The sequence below is a fragment of the Cnephaeus nilssonii genome (assembly GCF_951640355.1).
Source record: "Cnephaeus nilssonii genome assembly, chromosome: 6".
NCBI classification, from domain to species: Eukaryota; Metazoa; Chordata; class Mammalia; order Chiroptera; family Vespertilionidae; genus Cnephaeus; species Cnephaeus nilssonii.
Genome location: NC_137077.1, coordinates 4,804,644 through 4,820,530, shown reverse-complemented (window position 1 = coordinate 4,820,530; position 15,887 = coordinate 4,804,644). Strand labels below are relative to the sequence as shown.

Below are 15,887 nucleotides of genomic sequence, written 5' to 3'. Positions count from 1 at the left end.
CTCCCAGGCTGTGCAGTCTGTGAATGTGACCCATGACGCTGCACACGCGCAAATGGACGTCAAGCTCCGCTCTCTCATCTGTGTGGGGCTCAAGTGAGTGTCTGCCTACTGTGGGCGTGACAGTCCATAGTTGTTTTGAGTGGCAGCCAGGCTTTGGCCCTGTGGGGGAGCAGGGGCTGTGAGCTGGGCCTTCCAGGCCCCCAGGAGTTGGACAGACAAATGGAAGGTGGCAAGGGTAACCCCCAAAGACCTTCCTCCAGCACGAGACCAGCTGCTGCTTTATGGGGAAGGTTCTTGAGGATTTATGAAGCACAGATGACCAGTGAAAGGCTTCCCAGAATGAGTCTACTGCCGCAAACTAGGGAGGGGGCCTGCTGAGAGGCTTGGGCATTTGTGAGGCTCAGTCTGGGTAAAGGAGATGTTTCTGGATTTGCCCTCTGGGGTGAGAGGAGGAGCGGTTTGCAGAGACACGCTCAGAATGTGGCCCCAACAGGCTGGTGAGTATGCACTTCACTCCTGGACTGACAAGCCGGCAGTGACCTTACCTCCTTTAGTCTCAGATGCAGAGAGGAAAGAGCTGTGACAGGACTGAGGGCTCTGGGGCAGTGTGTCCCTGAGTGTGTCTCCCAGTGTGAGGGAGCTAGAGCCAGAGGCTGAGAGTAAACGAGGTGGGGTCACCTGAGGAGTGAGAAGTGGAGGGAAGGGGACTGGGGTTAGAGGAGCCCTGGAGTGGGGATAGCCCAGCCCAGCACTGGAGGGGAGAACCCACCCGTGGTCCTCAGAAGGCTCTGTGGATGCCACTTCCCCACCTGTCCCAGTGAGCAGGTCCTACACCTGTGGTTGGAGGTGCTCTGCTCCAGCCTGCCAACCGTGGAAAAGTGGTACCAGCCCTGGTCCTTCCTGCGAAGCCCCGGCTGGGTCCAGATCAAGTGTGAGCTCCGGTGAGGACCCTGCTCTGGTGCTGGGCTTCTAGAGCCCAGGCCCAGTGGCTCTGGGGGAGGGGGACAGAAGGAGCCGACCTGAGGGTGACTGACAGCCTCCCCTTCCTCCTCTCTAGTGTCCTCTGCTGCTTTGCCTTCAGCCTCTCCCAGGACTGGGAACTTCCTATGAAGAGAGAGGTGGGTGGTTGGGGTTGGTCCTTAGCCCAGCAGCCTGCCTCCCTCCTGGAGGGGTGCGGTGGGTGGTGGCTGAGGCAGGGCCCCCTCGCTGTGTGCAGCCTGTCAAGTGGGCGCTGTCCCTGTGTGCAGGAGGAGAAGCAGCCCCTCAAGGAGGGCGTCCAGGACATGCTAGTGAAGCACCACCTTTTCAGCTGGGATATAGATGGGTGACGCTCTTCCTCCAGAGGCCCCGTCACACCCAGGCCTCTCCCAACCCGTCGGCTACCAGAGCAGCTGCTTCCTTAAGCAAGAAGAGAATGGCGTTGGGATGGGGCTGACATGGTCCAGGCCTAACCCAAGCTACGGGATCAAGGGAAGAAGACACTGGAGTTTGGCCAGGCACCATGGTGGCAGCAGGTGGGGCCTGGCTCACTCTATCCCTCCCAGTGTCTGTGGAGGCTCCGGGCCCCACCCGTACTACTTGTACTGACCAAAAACCTCGTGAGGAGGTAGAGAGCCACCTCGGTCCGCTTTTGCTCAGGAAGGGAGTGGGGGTGGCTAAAGGCTCCTTGGCCTGTAAATAAATTGTCTTTGAGGAAGCACCTTCTGTCTTCAATCCAATCCGGGCCATGTGTCCAAGGTTCTGCCCTTTCTAGAATGGCCTAGAATGGAGAGCCTGGCTGGGAAGGTGGGGTTAGGGTGTAGGGCCCAGCCATACCACCCACCTTGTCCATAGATTGACCAAGAGGGACTAACAAGCTGGTGTTTTTGCTTTTATTTTAAAAAGTTCACACAGCTTCCCCACCTCTGTCCCAGGCTGGTGCCCCCCCCCTCCCCAAACCCCTAGAATAACAGTGACAGCCAAAGGGGAGGCTGGGCCCCAGGGCAGGAGGAAGCCATAGCTTGAGGGCCACGTCTGGCCCCACTGTGGGGCTAATGCCCCTCCTGTCCCAGGGCCGTGGTGGCTGCAGTGAGGCAGCAGGACGGAATGTGGGCAGGTGGCCAAGATGCACCTCTGCCCTCATGGCACTGATAACGAGCAGGACAGGTGGGGTACAGGGTGTGATGGGGTGTCTACATGTCAAACACACGTGATGGGTGGAGCAGGGGTCTCCAGACCCTTCTATATGTGCACAGTAGGATGGGAGGGAACTTCACCTCTTACCCCCAAAAATATATGTATATATATGTATGGCGATATATAATATAGAGGTATATACACCTGTACAGAGCATGTTTGCCACCAACCACTAAACGGTTACTCTACAGCAAGACACTAACATGGCAGCGCCTCCCCCAGCCTAGGAAGCCTGGGGTTAGGGTCACGGGGAATGGGGAGGTAGAGGCCCAGTTGGTTTCTTTCCCGAGGAGGGAGGGAATTCATACCTCGCCCACCTGAGCAAACTGTAGCCAGGCAGGGTACTCCAACCTCACAAAAGGAGGTCAGATAGAAAGTCCCGGCCTGTCCAGGTCTCCAAACCCCTGGGGGACCCTGAGCCCGGGAGGGGAAAGCAGGGCCTGTGATTGTCAGGACTCACGACCACGCAGAGCTGGACCCCGCAGGAGAGAGCGGAGCTCCCTATTGTACCTGAGGCTCCCCAGCTTCCAGCCCCTCAGTCCCCTGGCAAACCTGAGAGCTACAAGCAGGAGTCCCAATGCAGCTGCAGGTCATGGCCATCAAGGAAGTCCGTGGAGAAGAGGCTGGGGGCCGTGTTGCTGAGTGGGGCCAGGCTGAGCACGGGGCCACCTGATGACAGCTCCAGCCAGTCCATGCTGTCCAGGTGGCCATCAGCCAGGTCCAGGCCCATGCTGCTGGGCTCGGGGGCAAAGTGCAATTCCGAGGTGTCCATGGGTGAGGGGGGGTGGTCCAGGATGGCAGAGCTGCTCAGCATCTGGCTATGGAGGTCGTCAATGAGGGAGAGGGGCTCTGGCCCCTCATGTCCGCCAGTCAGCAGGGGTAGCCCAGTGCTGCTCTCCAGGAAGTCCTCCAGGCGCCCAGGAAGGACAGGTGAGGTCGATGAGGGCAGGGCGGTCTGGGGAAGCTCAGCAGAGGGTGGGGACTGTGTGGCCAGGGGCGACCCACAGGCTGCTGTCGCGGGGGGCTTCTCTTTCCCTGGCAGGGATGGTGGCTCCTTGAAATCTGCTGAAATTTCTACCAATCAAAGTGAAAGGATGTCAGAAACCAGGCCTCAATAGGACCTAAAGTTGGACTCTACCTTACACCATGTATGTACAAAAATTAACTCAAAATGGGTCAAAGATCTAAATTCAGGAGGTAAAACTACCAAATTCTTGGGGGGAATTTTCATGACATTGAATTTGGTAGTGATTTCTTGGCAACAAAAGAAAACTGGACTACAGTAAAATTTAAAATTTGTACATCAAAGGACACTATGAAGAGACTGAAAAGACCCAATCAAAAAATGGGCAACGGACCAAAATAGATACTTTTTGAAAGAGGACATAAGGCCAAGAGACATATAGAAACCTGCTCTAAGTCACTAATCATCCGAGAGATGCAAAGCAAAACGACAATGCGGTACCATCTCACACCTGTCAGAATGGCTATCATCAACAAATGACAAGTGCTGGTGAGGATGCGGAGAAAAAGGAACCCTCATACACTGCTGATAGGAATGCAGACTGGTGCAGCCACTGTGGAGAACAGTATGGAGTTTCCTTAAAAAACTAAAAATGGAACTTCCATTTGACTCAGTGATCCACTTCTAGGAATATATCCTAAGAAACTGGGAACACCAATCAGAAAGGATATATGCACCCCTATGTTCACAGCAGCACAATTCACCATAGCTAAGATTTGGAAACAGCAAAAGTGCCCATCAGCAGATGAGTGGATTAAAAAACTGTGGTACATCTACACAATGGAATACTATGCTGCTGTAAAAAGGAAGGAACTCCTACCATTTGCAACAGCATGGATGAACCTGGAGAGCATTATGCTAAGTGAAATAAGTCAGAGAAAGATAAATATCACATGATCTCATTTGTGGAATATAATGAACAACATAAACCGATGAACAGAGAGAGAAGCATCGAGTAGATACTCAAACCTCAGAGGGAAGGTGGGGGGGGGGGGGTAAGGGGGAGAGATCAACCAAAGGACTTGTATGCACACATATAAATAAGCATAACCAATGGACGCAGCTACCAGGGGGTGAGGGCATTAGTGGATTGGGAGGGGGGTGGGCAATGGGAGGATAAGGACACATATGTAATGCCTTAATAAAGAAGAAAAAAATGAAAAGAACTCATGGAATAGAGAGGAAATATTTGCAAATCATACATCTGATAAGTGATTCATATTCGTAACAAAACCCAACTAAAAAATGGGCAAAGGACTCAGAATTTCTCCAATAGAAGAAACACAAATGGCCTATAAGCATATGAAAAAATGCTTGACATCACTAGTCATCAGGGAAATGCAAATCAAAACCACAATGAGGTACCACTTATCCACTGGGATGGCTATAATGAAGAATATACGTATTAAGTGATACAGGGAAATCTGAACCCTGTACACGGCTATGGAAAAGTTTTGTGGTTCCTCAAAAAGGTAAATACGAAAACTTTATGATCCAACAACCCCACTCCTGGGGATACACCCCAAAGAAGTGAAAAGCGCGCTGGGGCTGAGAGATCTGCACACCCATGTGCACAGCAGCATTACGCAGAGGAACCAAGAGGTGGAAACAACCTGGGTGTCTGTCCATCAGTGGATAATGGATCAACACAATGTGATACACCCATTCGATGAAGTATTCAGCCATAAAAAGGAAATTCTGGCACATGCTATGTGTATGAATCAAGGACAATATGCAAAGTGAAGTAAACCAGAAACAAAGGGGACAAAGACTGCATGATTCTACTTATGTGAGGTCCCTAGGAGAGTCAACATCATGGAGATAGAATAGGTCAGAGGTTACCAGGAACGGGAGAGGGAGGCAGGTTACTGTAAACGCGTGTCAGTATAGGATGATGAAGTTCTAGAACAGTGGTGATGGTTGCACAACACTGTGAATGTACTTAATGCCACTAAATTGTACATTTAAAGTGGTTAAATGGAAAATCTTATGTGTATTTTACCACAATAAATCAAAGTTATGCAGAAACTAGGTTTGCTCTCTGACCCTCTAGGCCCTATCTTCCCACCCACTCCGCTCCCGTCCAGAAGACCAGCTCCCTCTGAGGTAGCTTGTCAACCTGCCCAAATGCCACCACTGAGGACGCTGCCACCCTACCCATCTGATTCAAACGCCCTCCTCCTGGCATCCTCGCCACCTTCCCTCTGTCCACTTCTCAGCACTCCCCTCCTCTCTCTGCCATCTCGGGGCTGGAGCTCAGGGCCTGCTCCCTTTCCATTCCTGCACAATCTCTCTCTGTTCTCGGACAGCCTCGTCCCTCCCAGTGTCGGTTCCTCCGAAGCTCACGCCCAGGTCTCCAACTGCCCCCGAGGACCTCCCAGCCCAGGAGCCTCAGTGCTACCTGCCCTGGTCAGCAGTGCTCCTCAGGTCCCACCGCAGACCCTGGCGTCCAGGGAGTCTCCCTAAGATCAGAACCAGTGACCTTGAAAGTAATGTCAGCTTTTGAGCTCTTTTTATTTTTAAAAAAAGATGATATAAAATTGGCCATTTTAACGTGTACGATTCCATGGCTAAGCTCCCACTTGACCATCTTACTGAATCCTCTTCCCACTGACGTAATCAAGGCAGTTGAAGGAGAACTTCCACACGCTCTGCCTCATGCCTGCTGCCACCAATGCAATCGCCGTGCTCAGACTCCTCCAGCCCTGCTGCTTCCCACACCTTCAACCCACCTAAACAGGCACCTGCCCCCTGTACCACCCTGGCTGAGGTCCCCGTCTTCCCTGACCGCCCACCAGCAGCCCTTGGCTTCAGAAGCGGCTCACTGCCCAGCCTCATGTTTGTGTCCCCAACTCCATCTCATTCTCTCTGTTCGCCCAGACCTCACCTGGGCGGTGTCCACATTGATTCCTCCAGTTTTGGGACATATCTAAGCCCAGCTGAGGCTGCACCTTATGCGTCCCCCCCACACCCCACCGGAGCTCCCCCACAGCCACACAGCTGCATCCTAGTGACTCAGGCTGAAACCCTTGGTGTCATCCTTGGCTGCCAAACTCCTAAGCCATAGGAAATCACACTGGCACTCCAAAATACACTGCCTCCCAAGCCTCTTGCTCCTGCCCTTCCAGCTGAACATTCCTCAGAGTTACGCGGTTCTGGCATCAGAGTCAAAGCCCCTCTACCCTGCACCCAGGAGGCCTTGTGATCTGCCCCTGCCCTGACTTCTGCACCTGCTCACCAACCAACCACCGTGCACCTCAGACCTCTCTTCCCTCTTCACAGCACTTCGCTAACATGATACAATTTACTTGTTTTGTCGTTTCTCTCTCACAAAAAGGCATTCACTAATTTGCTCACTGCTACGTCCAGGGCTGCAGGGACAGTGCCTGCCAGGCAGTGGGTGCTGGGTAAAGCGAATGTGTGTTCCACACCCCTTCCCCCAGCCCCCGGAGAGCGTGCATCTCAGCCCTTGCTGCATCTAAGGTACAAAAAAACAATAGGTCAACCCACTGAGGGCTGAAGACAACCTATGGAGAAAGGAGGAGGTTGGGGAGGCAGCTCGGGGCCTTACCTCCACTCTGAATAAGAATGTCAAACAGGTCATCCATCTGTTGGCTCGAGGAACCATTTTCCTATGGGAGAAAAATAGAAAGAAAAGAAAAAAAGATGAAAATCTACAACAGGAGCCCCCCAGCCAGGCTCAAGGTACAGGCCTTCTTCCCCTCTGCCCCTGAGCCGGCAGCCAGACCCGAAAAGCCCACCTGCCCAGAACAGCCCGCTCTCTCAGGCCTCACAAGACTGGCTCCTGCCCACCCCTATCCTCCCCCTGGACTCGGGGGATTGCGGGAACCCAGCAGCCTAGGTACCGCCCACCGTGGCCAGGCCTCAGTCTACCTTCTTCACCTGCTGTCTGGGCTGCTGGTTCACGGCTTCCTCATAGCCAGGCGGCTCCTTCTTCGGCAGAGAGGCGGAGGTCCCAAATGGGGGCTGTGGCAGGTGCTCCAGGTCCATCTGGGCTGGTGGGACGGGGGCTGGAGAACCAGGCTGGGACAAGGGCTGGACAGGAGGAACGGTGAGAGGAGCAGTGATTGGCGTGAGGGAAACAGCCCAGGGCTCTGCACACTCCAGGAGCACAGGCAGGAGGCACCTACGTTCTAGCCCAGTGGTCGGCAAACTCATTAGTCAACAGAGCCAAATATCAACAGGACAACGATTGAAATTTCTTTTGAGAGCCACATTTTTTAAACTATATAGGTAGGTACATTGTTATTAACTTAATTAGGGTACGTGGTATTTTGTGGAAGAGCCACACTCAAGCGGCCAAAGAACCGCAAGTGGCTCGCGAGCCGCGGTTTGCCGACCACTGTTCTAGGCTAAGCCAACCTGGCCAGCTGCACTGGCTTTCAGGAAGCTTTCATGAAAGCCATTGGGGAAGAAGGAATAAGGGTTGGGGGAGGCCCTGACCTCTGATCCTGCAGAGTGTGGGGTGAGCATGGGGTCTGGTGCAAGCCACGTGGGAGGGAGGGAGGGAGGCAGGTAGGCAGGTTCTGGGCTGATTCCTCGCTGTCTGTCTCAGAGCCCTTGTCTCCCATCCTGAGATGCCTGGTTCCTGTCACTGTCCCCTCCACCCTGTTCTGCAGGGCTGCGGCCACACAAAGCCTAAAGCTGGGTGAAGGGTCTGGGCTGTGTAGGTGGCAGCAGCAGGGAGTCAGCTGCCAATGGCACCTTGGTGGGGACAGCTGGCCTCTCTGAGTGGGGAAAAGGAGTGAAGGTCACCCCAGGCTCAGCCCAGCAGCCCCTCCCTGCCCTCATCTGGGGCCTGTCCCACTCCCATGGAGCAGAGGCAGGAGTGGGCCCTGGCCCGGGTGGGGGCTGCTCAGAGCCCTCTACCAGGGTGCAGGAATGTTCTGGTATCAATGGCCAGAGGAGGTGGGCAGTCACTGACGCTTCACCCTCATGGGTGTGGGGTCATGGGCAGGCTCCTTAACCATCCCAGATCTTAGTACTCCTTGGTGACATGGGGATGGCGATCCCTCAGTTTGGAGGGTTAAAGGGAAAATTAAAGGAAGCAAGCCTAACTGCCCGCCATGGGGGCGCCCAGTAAACAGGGCTGTCGTTAGAAGTATCATCTCACACTCCTGTGTCCCCTGCCCTCCCACACCCAGGTACCTGCTGGGGGCTCCCACTGGCCAGGCCAGGGCTGTCTGCATTCTTATTGGTCACAGTGAGGACAAGGTGGGTCCCTGTGGAGTCAGTGATGACGGTGGGAGGTGTCACCCCTTTGATGAGGCTGGGGCCCTGTGGGCCCAGAAGCAGCTGGGGTGTGGGGGCCGGCTCTGGCTCCGGCTCGGGCAGCATGGCTTCCTGCTTCACCACCACCGAAGGAGGCACCAGGGCACAAGTGTCTACATGGTGGGGAGTGGGGGCTGCCAGGCTGGGACTGAAGGGATGAGCAGGGCCCAGGGGCTGCTGGCTCAACTGGCAGCTGGAGAAGCTGTTTTCTTGCTTCACTGGGACGCCCAGAGGGGCGGAGGCGGGGGCTGGCGCTGGCGTGGGCTGCTGGGCCCGCTTCTCCTGCTCCAGCTGCAGCCTGAGCCACTCCACCAGCTGCTGCTTCTGCCGGAGCATGCGGGTCAGCTCCTCAATCTGCTTGTCCTTTTCCTGCAGCATCTGGTCCTTGTCACGCCCCTCCAGCTCTGCCCGCACCCCAGGGCTCACGCAGCAGGACCCGGCCCGGGGACCCTCCTCCTTTACAAGGATCTGCAGTGGTGAAGCCTGCAGGGTGAGCTGGGTGAGTGGTGATGTCACCATCTCGCCAAAGGTGTCCCCAGGTGTGGAGTTCTCATCTCCTGTGCTGAGTAGCGAACGCTCTGAGGGAGTGGGAGACACGGGGGGCGTGGAGCCCGTGCTGCCAAATTTCACCACTCCATTGCTAGTCACCGTGGCCACTACCACCTCGGCTGGGGCCAGGCCTGCTGCCACCAGAGCAGGCCCCGTGCTTAGCCGGGCCGCCGGGAAGGCTACCACCACCTCGCCAGCCTTGGGCAGGATGGAGGTGGCAGCAGGGACCTTGGGGGCTCCTGGGGCAGGGCTGACTTGTTCTTGGTAGGCACGCAGGCGCTCAATCAGGTCTGTCTTGGTGCCAGAGACGGGCAGTGACCGCAACTTCAGCTCCTGCTTCAGTTCTGCCACCTGCAAGGGGATGGAGAGTCAGGGCAGCAGGGGATGAAGGGAACTGGGTCCAGGCAAGAGGGCATCAGGGAAGGATGGGAGGGACGAGCTTTTTGTCTGTTAGGCCTCATCTATTCAGGCCTCACTGATCAGTAACTATACATCAACTGCCTGACCCTCCCACCTGGAGGGTGAGACACATGCCCCCAGCCTCCTCCCGGTCCCCGTCCTCACCACCCCAGGGGCCTGGTTAAAATGCTCCCTACCCCGCATCTGGGCGGGACATGCCCTCAGCTATCCCCAGCATGATGCTGGTGCTCAATACATATTTAATGAAGCGACTGAATTTTACAGAAGAGAAAACTGAGCTCACAAAGAAAAACAATGTCTTCGAGGTCACAGAGCTAACGAGCGGCAGAGTTAGGAGCTACGGCCAGGTCTGACGGGCTCTGAAGCCTGTGCCCAAATGCCCCCACGAGGCCTGTGACTTCCTGCAATCAGGCCTGCTCAGGAGGGGCCTGCCTGGTTCAGGGGGCAAACCCTCTGAGGAGAATTTGATCCACCGTATATGCTGACCAGGCTTAGAAAACAGGCCAGGCCCCAAACATGACCCGCCCTCCAAGGTCCCAGGACACGAGGATGGGCCATCCCTTCCCCGGTGGCTCAGCACTTGCCCAGCGGATAGGGGAGTGGGAAAGGTGGAGGTGCTGAGGTGGGCAGCCCCGAGTCTGAATCCGGGCTCTACCACCAGCCAGACCTCCACCCTGAGACACCTCCGCTAGCTCATCCTTAGCGGGGAACACTTCCTGTGTCCCACCTGCACCGCAGAGGCCGAAGAAGAGAAGGGACACACAGGGCTGGGGAAGCCCCAGGCCTGGACAGGTGCTGGCTGATGCTGTTCGTGGTCATGACTACCATGACAAGGCTGATGTCTCGACCAGGGCCAGGCAGGCCTTGAACAGATTCCAGGTGCCTCTGCCGGAGGAGACCCGAGTCTGGAGCTCTGCTCTGCCTGCCGCTCTGCTCTGCCTGCCATGAGCGTGGGCCCAGGGCTGGCTGCTTTCCCCAACTTTGGGGCGACCGCCTACCTTCATGTCGTCCAGGTTGGCGGGCAGGGCTCCCAGCTTGCCAGTCAGCGAGGTGCTGTTCTGACGTGTCAGCCCACTGGGCGCAGGGGTGCCCGAGCTGGAACTGGTGCTGGAAGTGGAAAGGCTGCGCATCGGGGGAGCCTCACCTGCCGGCCTGAGGGGAAAGGCAGAAATGAGCGCCCGCCAAGGCCCTCCGCCCAGGGCTGGGTGCGGACGGTGTGGGACGAGGAGCCTGCCCATAGGCCCTGCCTGGGCCATTCCTGCAGGATCCAGACCAAAGGATCCTCGAAGGCTGGGGCTCACCCCCCCCCGCCCCGAGACCTGGCATCTGCCTATCTTGGGGTACCCACGAGTGAGACGGGAAGGAGTGGGAGGGGGCTCCTACTTTGGGGGGGCCGGTAAGATGGTCTGGTAGTTATAGTGCTGCTGCTGCTGCTGGTTGAGGATCTGCAGCTGGAGGAACAGCTGCTGCTGCTGCAGGATCTTGGCGTAGGAGGAGTCCATGGGGGGCGCCCCCTTGTCCTGCTTTTGGTCCGGGGGGATGTACTGGTGATACTTGAGCTTCTTCACCTTTGGCTTCAGCTCCTTGGCTTTCTTGCTGCGCTGCGACTTCTCGCTGGCAGACTTGGGTTGGCTTTGCTGAGGGCACAGGAGACAGGGCCGTCAGGGGCATCCTGGGCTTCCAGAGGGAGGCCCCCAAGTGGGAGGCCGATGCCGTCCTATTGTAACGGAGTGGCTCCTGAGGAGGCCTCCTGCCCAGTCCCACTCTCTCCCTCCAAAATCAGTGCCCAGAGTGTCCCAAGGAGGGGCAAGAGCTGACAGAGGGAGCTGCTTCTAGGCTGGAGGGAAAATCAACCAAAAAATAAAGTCACTGTCACCCCAGCAGAGGGAACATGACGAGAAGTAAAAGAGCTGGCTGTTGGAGCGTGTGCCTTCCACACCAGGCACTTCACACAGACCGGGTCCCGCAGACCTGCCAGCATCCCGCCTGGGCAGGAACCAGCAAGTCCGCGTGAAGATGAGGAAATGGGCCCGTGAAGTCCCTTCCCAGGGTCGCAGTGATCTCGATCTCACCACGTGAAGCTGGGACTCCAAAAACTCTGTTCCTTCACCAAATGGGCCTCAGAGACCCCCGCGGGCACACACAGCCTCCCACGTGAGTGTCCATGAGGACCCAGCAGACCAGGAAGGGCCAGCAGGTCCTGCCCGGAGGCCTGTGTCTGGCTCAGGAAGGGTGGAGCTGGACGGGGCAGGGCGGGCAGGCAAGGCTGTGGAGGGCCTAGCCGCCTCTGAGTGGAGAATGCTAGACAGAAGGGTGGAGACGGCGCGGCGTCAGCAGGGGTCTCGACCCGTTGGCAGTGGGAGCCAATACGAAGGTTTGGGTAGACGGACTAGAGGAAGAGGGGACAACAGGAGCATGAGGCAGGTGAGCAGTTCAAGGGTTTATGGCTTTGAGCGCTGGCAGCTGTGACAATGGTGGTCCCTTCGTGGGAGTCAGGAAGAGGTTCTGGGTTTGCTATGGAGCATGGAAAGAGGAGAAGACGGCAAAGCTGGCAGAGCAACTGGTGCCTGAAGATGGGCCTGTGGGGAGGAGACCCAGAGCAGGCTTGGGAAGGGTGGGGCCGAAAGGGACTAAGGATGGAGGCTGAGAGCGGGGCCTGGGGCACCCCACTGAGAGGGAAGAGGAGGAAAAGCCAAGCGCAGAGCAGCCGCAGAGGAAGGGCAGGAAAAGCCAGAGAGGAGAGAGAAGCATGACCCGTGGGGGTCAGAGGCAGATGGGGGGCTGGGGGAATTAGGAAGCCTTGAGGAGGGCTCACTGGCAAGGCTGGGGGGCTCTTCCCAGAGAAGAGGAAGTGTAGACAAACACATATACATTCTTTCAAATGTGTGGTGATCAAAGGAAGGCACCAGTCAGATGACGAGATGCAAGTCTGGAGGAGGAATTTGGGGGGAAACCTCTGACATCCGTGGCCAAAGAGAAGTGCCTGTGATGAGGGAGCAGCCCGGAGCCAGCAAGCGCTCTGGAGCGCCTGTGACCAGGCCAAGGCGCTGGTGCTTCCTCTGGGCCTAGGGGAGGCCTCACAGACCATGGACACGGGCGGGCCTGGGGCACAGCCACACAGGAGGGCACCAGGAAGCGCCACCGATGAACAGGCAGCAGGGCTCAGCTAAGGGGAGAGAACCGCACCTGGTCGTTCCCAGCTGTGAGACAGGAGTGGAGGACCAAGGATGACCAGAGACGCCCACTGGGCCCGGGCCTGTGTGCCAGGGGGACCAGAGAATGAGGCCAGACAGGGAAGCAAGCGGGGCCGGGAAGGAGGGGAACCTGCCCAGCAGGAGCACAGACTCGGGTCTCAGAGGCTCTAAGGCGGAGGCTCTGAGGGAGGGAGGACTGGGCAGTGGCTCTTGGTGCCCAGCACAGTGTCCCCCACGCAAGGTCCCCAATAGGTGTCTTGTGGGGTTGACGGTAAACCCAACCGCCCCTGCAGGTATTTCAGGTCAGGCCTTGACGGAGAGCAGGAGCCTACACCCGGCTCTGCCAGCAGTGGCCTCGGGCCCATCTGCACTTCTCGGCGGTGTCGCTTGCAGAACAGGGTTCTTCACGGCCTCTCGAGGCTGTCAGTGACCCCGATGGGACGGGTGGGCATGTGTCCACGGGGAGGGCAGGACTACAGGCCTGGAAGCCCAGCCCAGAGCCTGGCACACTGTGCTCCGTAAACGGGGGCTGTAACCATGACAGCCAGCATCCCGGAGAACAGGAAGCACTCCCACATTCCTCAGCGCTTCGCTGAGCCCTGACCCCCTGCAGTTGTCCCCACCCTGGGATGAAGTCTCAGCAGGGCTCGGAGGGGCATGGGGTACAAGCTGGAGAACTGTACCTTAATGAGCGTGGGGGTGGGCTTGGCGGTGGGGACCGTGGTTCCGTTGGTGAGGCTGGGAGGCAGAGGAGGCTGCTCTGCCAGGAAAAGCGTTTCTCTGGACTCTGGGCCCACTGGGAGTTGAGACACAACCTGAGAGAGAAGGGGGAGTGAGGACGCCTCCCTTTCTGGCTGCTCCAGAGGGCGGGGCCACCTCCAGGTGGCAGCGCATCCCAGCCCTGCCCTGCCCGGAGGTGGGTGGCAGCCACTTCCTTGGACACCATCACTGTCAGGGGGCAAAGAGGACTAGAAAAGGGAGAGACGGCAGGTGGTGAAAGATCACAGAACTGAATGCGGGGCCACGGGGCGGGCCAGGGAGGCTAACAAACTGCGTCCACTGCCGGCACCTCCCTTCCCTCAAGCAGCCAGCCTTGAGCTCCCGGGCAACACCCCTCCCACTTCCCTGTCTCGCCTGGTCCCAGTGAGAGTCCTTGAACTGGGCAGCTCAGCAAGTCTGGGGCCCTGAGGAGCAGGGGAAGTGTGTTGAGGTCAGCTCACCTGAGTGGGGGATACAGAGGTGGCACTGGGCAGTGGCTCGCTGACTCGGGCTTCCAGGGGTGATGGCACTGAGCCCTGGGACTCCTGGCTGGCAGGCTGCTCAGGGGATAAGGCATCGCTGCTGTCCTCATCGAAAGAAGAGCTGTCTGCCACTTTCGGGTAATTCACCTGGCCCACTGAAAGCCAAAGTGCGAGTAAGACTCCTCTTCCGGCCCAGGGAAGGGGGAGGGGGTGCTGCTCACCACCCAGAGGCTGTCCCAGCAAGGTGCCCGCTCCTCAGCCCCCACAGCTCCTCGCCTCCACGCCCCAGCGAGGCAGACAGGAGACGGGAGACCCGTGTGCTCATCATCATGACCCTGGAGACAAAGGCTGGGAAGTCCTGCTGAGCCAGCAAAGTGCTCCCTGGGAAGGAAAGACCTGTTCCCTCTTGCTTTTCACTCTCCACTGCCGTCAGTCTTAAAAGTCAAGTTCTTTACGCGCCCCCCCCCCCCCCCCCCCAGCCACAGCCTGCTGTCTTCTCTGCCTCCGATCCCCTGCGGTTAAAGGCATTTTATTTCCATCCTATGGCAGCACAAAACTCCTCTCTTCCCTGGAAGCTTGTGGGCCCGCAGTGAGGGCTGAGTGTGCGGAGGGGCCGGAGGAGCGGGCCACCTCTGGAGTGAGCTCCTCCCTGGGCTGCCTGAACAAGGCCAGGGACATTCCAAGGAGCTTCTTGGAAAAGGAACTCCTGCCTGCATAAGGGAAACGGCCCACGGGAAGTGGCTTCCCATTAGTGACGCAGAGTCCCAGGGCCAGCAGAAGAAAACCCATCCTATGGGCTTTCCCACCCTCCCTGCCCTGGGCCGGTGGCCGTGAGCGCAGGGGCTCCTGGGCTGGCTGAAGCCAGGCTGAGAGGGAGAAACAGGAGGGGCAGGGCCCTGGCATGGAAATCCCAGGATACAGGCGGAAGGAAAGATAGTACAGGGGCAAGCAGGACATTTCCAAAGACCATGTCCCAGCACGGCCTCAGCGCAGTCGGGGGAGAGGTTCTGCACCGACGGCTGTCGACAGAGGAACTGAGGTGGTGGCCACGTGGAGGTGAGCTGTCGGCCACAGCTGGGGAAATGTGCTGTGGTGGGAAGACCACAGAAAAGGAACAAGAACAAGCCAGTAACTCCCCTCCAGGGCCATGACCCGAGGCTCTCTCCTCCCCGGGACTGGCAAGGAAGTCCCTGAGTTTGTTCCTCCACCAGCCGACTACGGAGATGGAGCCAGGAAGGCCCAGGGCTGGGCTGGCTCGCCCCTCCGCCCCATCTGTCCTAGCAGAGGCACACACAGCACACGGAGGTCAGGTTGCTGGCCACCGTGGACTTCCTGCCCATCACACACCTACATTTTCTCCCATGATTGTACTCCCAGGGAGGGGGCCAGCTATGGACAGCAGCCACATGATGGAAGCAGGAAGAAGAGCTGCAGCTGCATCCCCGGGTCCTCCAACCCAAGGAAGCTGCTGGCCACTGGAGCAGCCCGAGGCCCGGTGCAGGCCAGGGTCCCAGCAGTCTGCTCCTCTCTGCTGTGCCAGCTGTCGGCTGCGCGCAGGGTGTGGAGGGACAGAGACGGGTCCGGGCCCTCTGGGAGTTTATGGTGCCATCACCTTGGAGCACAATATATGCTCCACACATATACTGTGTGGAGGGAAAGGACGCTGAGGGGACAGTGAAGGGAGGCTCAGGGAACTCTCTGGAAGACAGGGCCTTGGCATGAATCACATCAACCAGGGGTGGCCTGGAGGCAAGGGTGTGAGTGTGAGCAAGCAACTGTGGGAGATAGAAAAGCCCCCTCCCAGCCCCCTCTTGCAGGCTCCAGAACTGTCTCAGCTCCCTCTCCTCCCTCTCCTCCTCCTCCCCCCCCCCCCGCCACTCCTTCCTCAGCCAGTCTGCTCCACTCCTCCCAGCCTAAACATCCTTCCTACCCACCACACCTCACTCTTCTCCCTCTCCCCTCACCTTGTGAACAAATGGGCCACATTTGCTG

At 57.7% G+C, this 15,887-nt stretch overlaps 2 protein-coding genes across 4 annotated transcripts in view; one reads left to right on the top strand and one right to left on the bottom strand.

Annotated features, from left to right (window-relative positions):
* SGSM3 (small G protein signaling modulator 3) overlaps positions 1-1,863 on the top strand; it is a 37,029-nt gene extending 35,166 nt beyond the window's left edge. Inside the window, exons 19-22 of the mRNA XM_079774278.1 lie at positions 8-93; positions 819-941; positions 1,058-1,118; positions 1,248-1,863. Of these exons, the coding sequence (XP_079630404.1) occupies positions 8-93; positions 819-941; positions 1,058-1,118; positions 1,248-1,328 (351 nt within the window). The 3' untranslated portion in view covers positions 1,329-1,863. The remainder of the gene's footprint in view (positions 1-7; positions 94-818; positions 942-1,057; positions 1,119-1,247) is intronic.
* A 71-nt stretch (positions 1,864-1,934) lies between these two features.
* MRTFA (myocardin related transcription factor A) overlaps positions 1,935-15,887 on the bottom strand; it is a 101,099-nt gene continuing 87,146 nt past the window's right edge. The window contains exons 6-13 of one of the 3 annotated variants that reach the window (XM_079774277.1): positions 13,875-14,050; positions 13,338-13,469; positions 10,844-11,097; positions 10,459-10,612; positions 8,369-9,391; positions 7,103-7,255; positions 6,771-6,831; positions 1,935-3,249 (exon numbers count right to left, since the gene is read on the bottom strand). In XM_079774277.1, the coding sequence (XP_079630403.1) occupies positions 2,735-3,249; positions 6,771-6,831; positions 7,103-7,255; positions 8,369-9,391; positions 10,459-10,612; positions 10,844-11,097; positions 13,338-13,469; positions 13,875-14,050 (2,468 nt within the window). In that variant the 3' untranslated portion in view covers positions 1,935-2,734. Of the gene's footprint in view, positions 3,250-6,770; positions 6,832-7,093; positions 7,256-8,368; positions 9,392-10,458; positions 10,613-10,843; positions 11,098-13,337; positions 13,470-13,874; positions 14,051-15,887 lie in introns of all 3 variants that reach the window. The other 2 variants (XM_079774276.1, XM_079774275.1) reach the window with 2 other exon arrangements.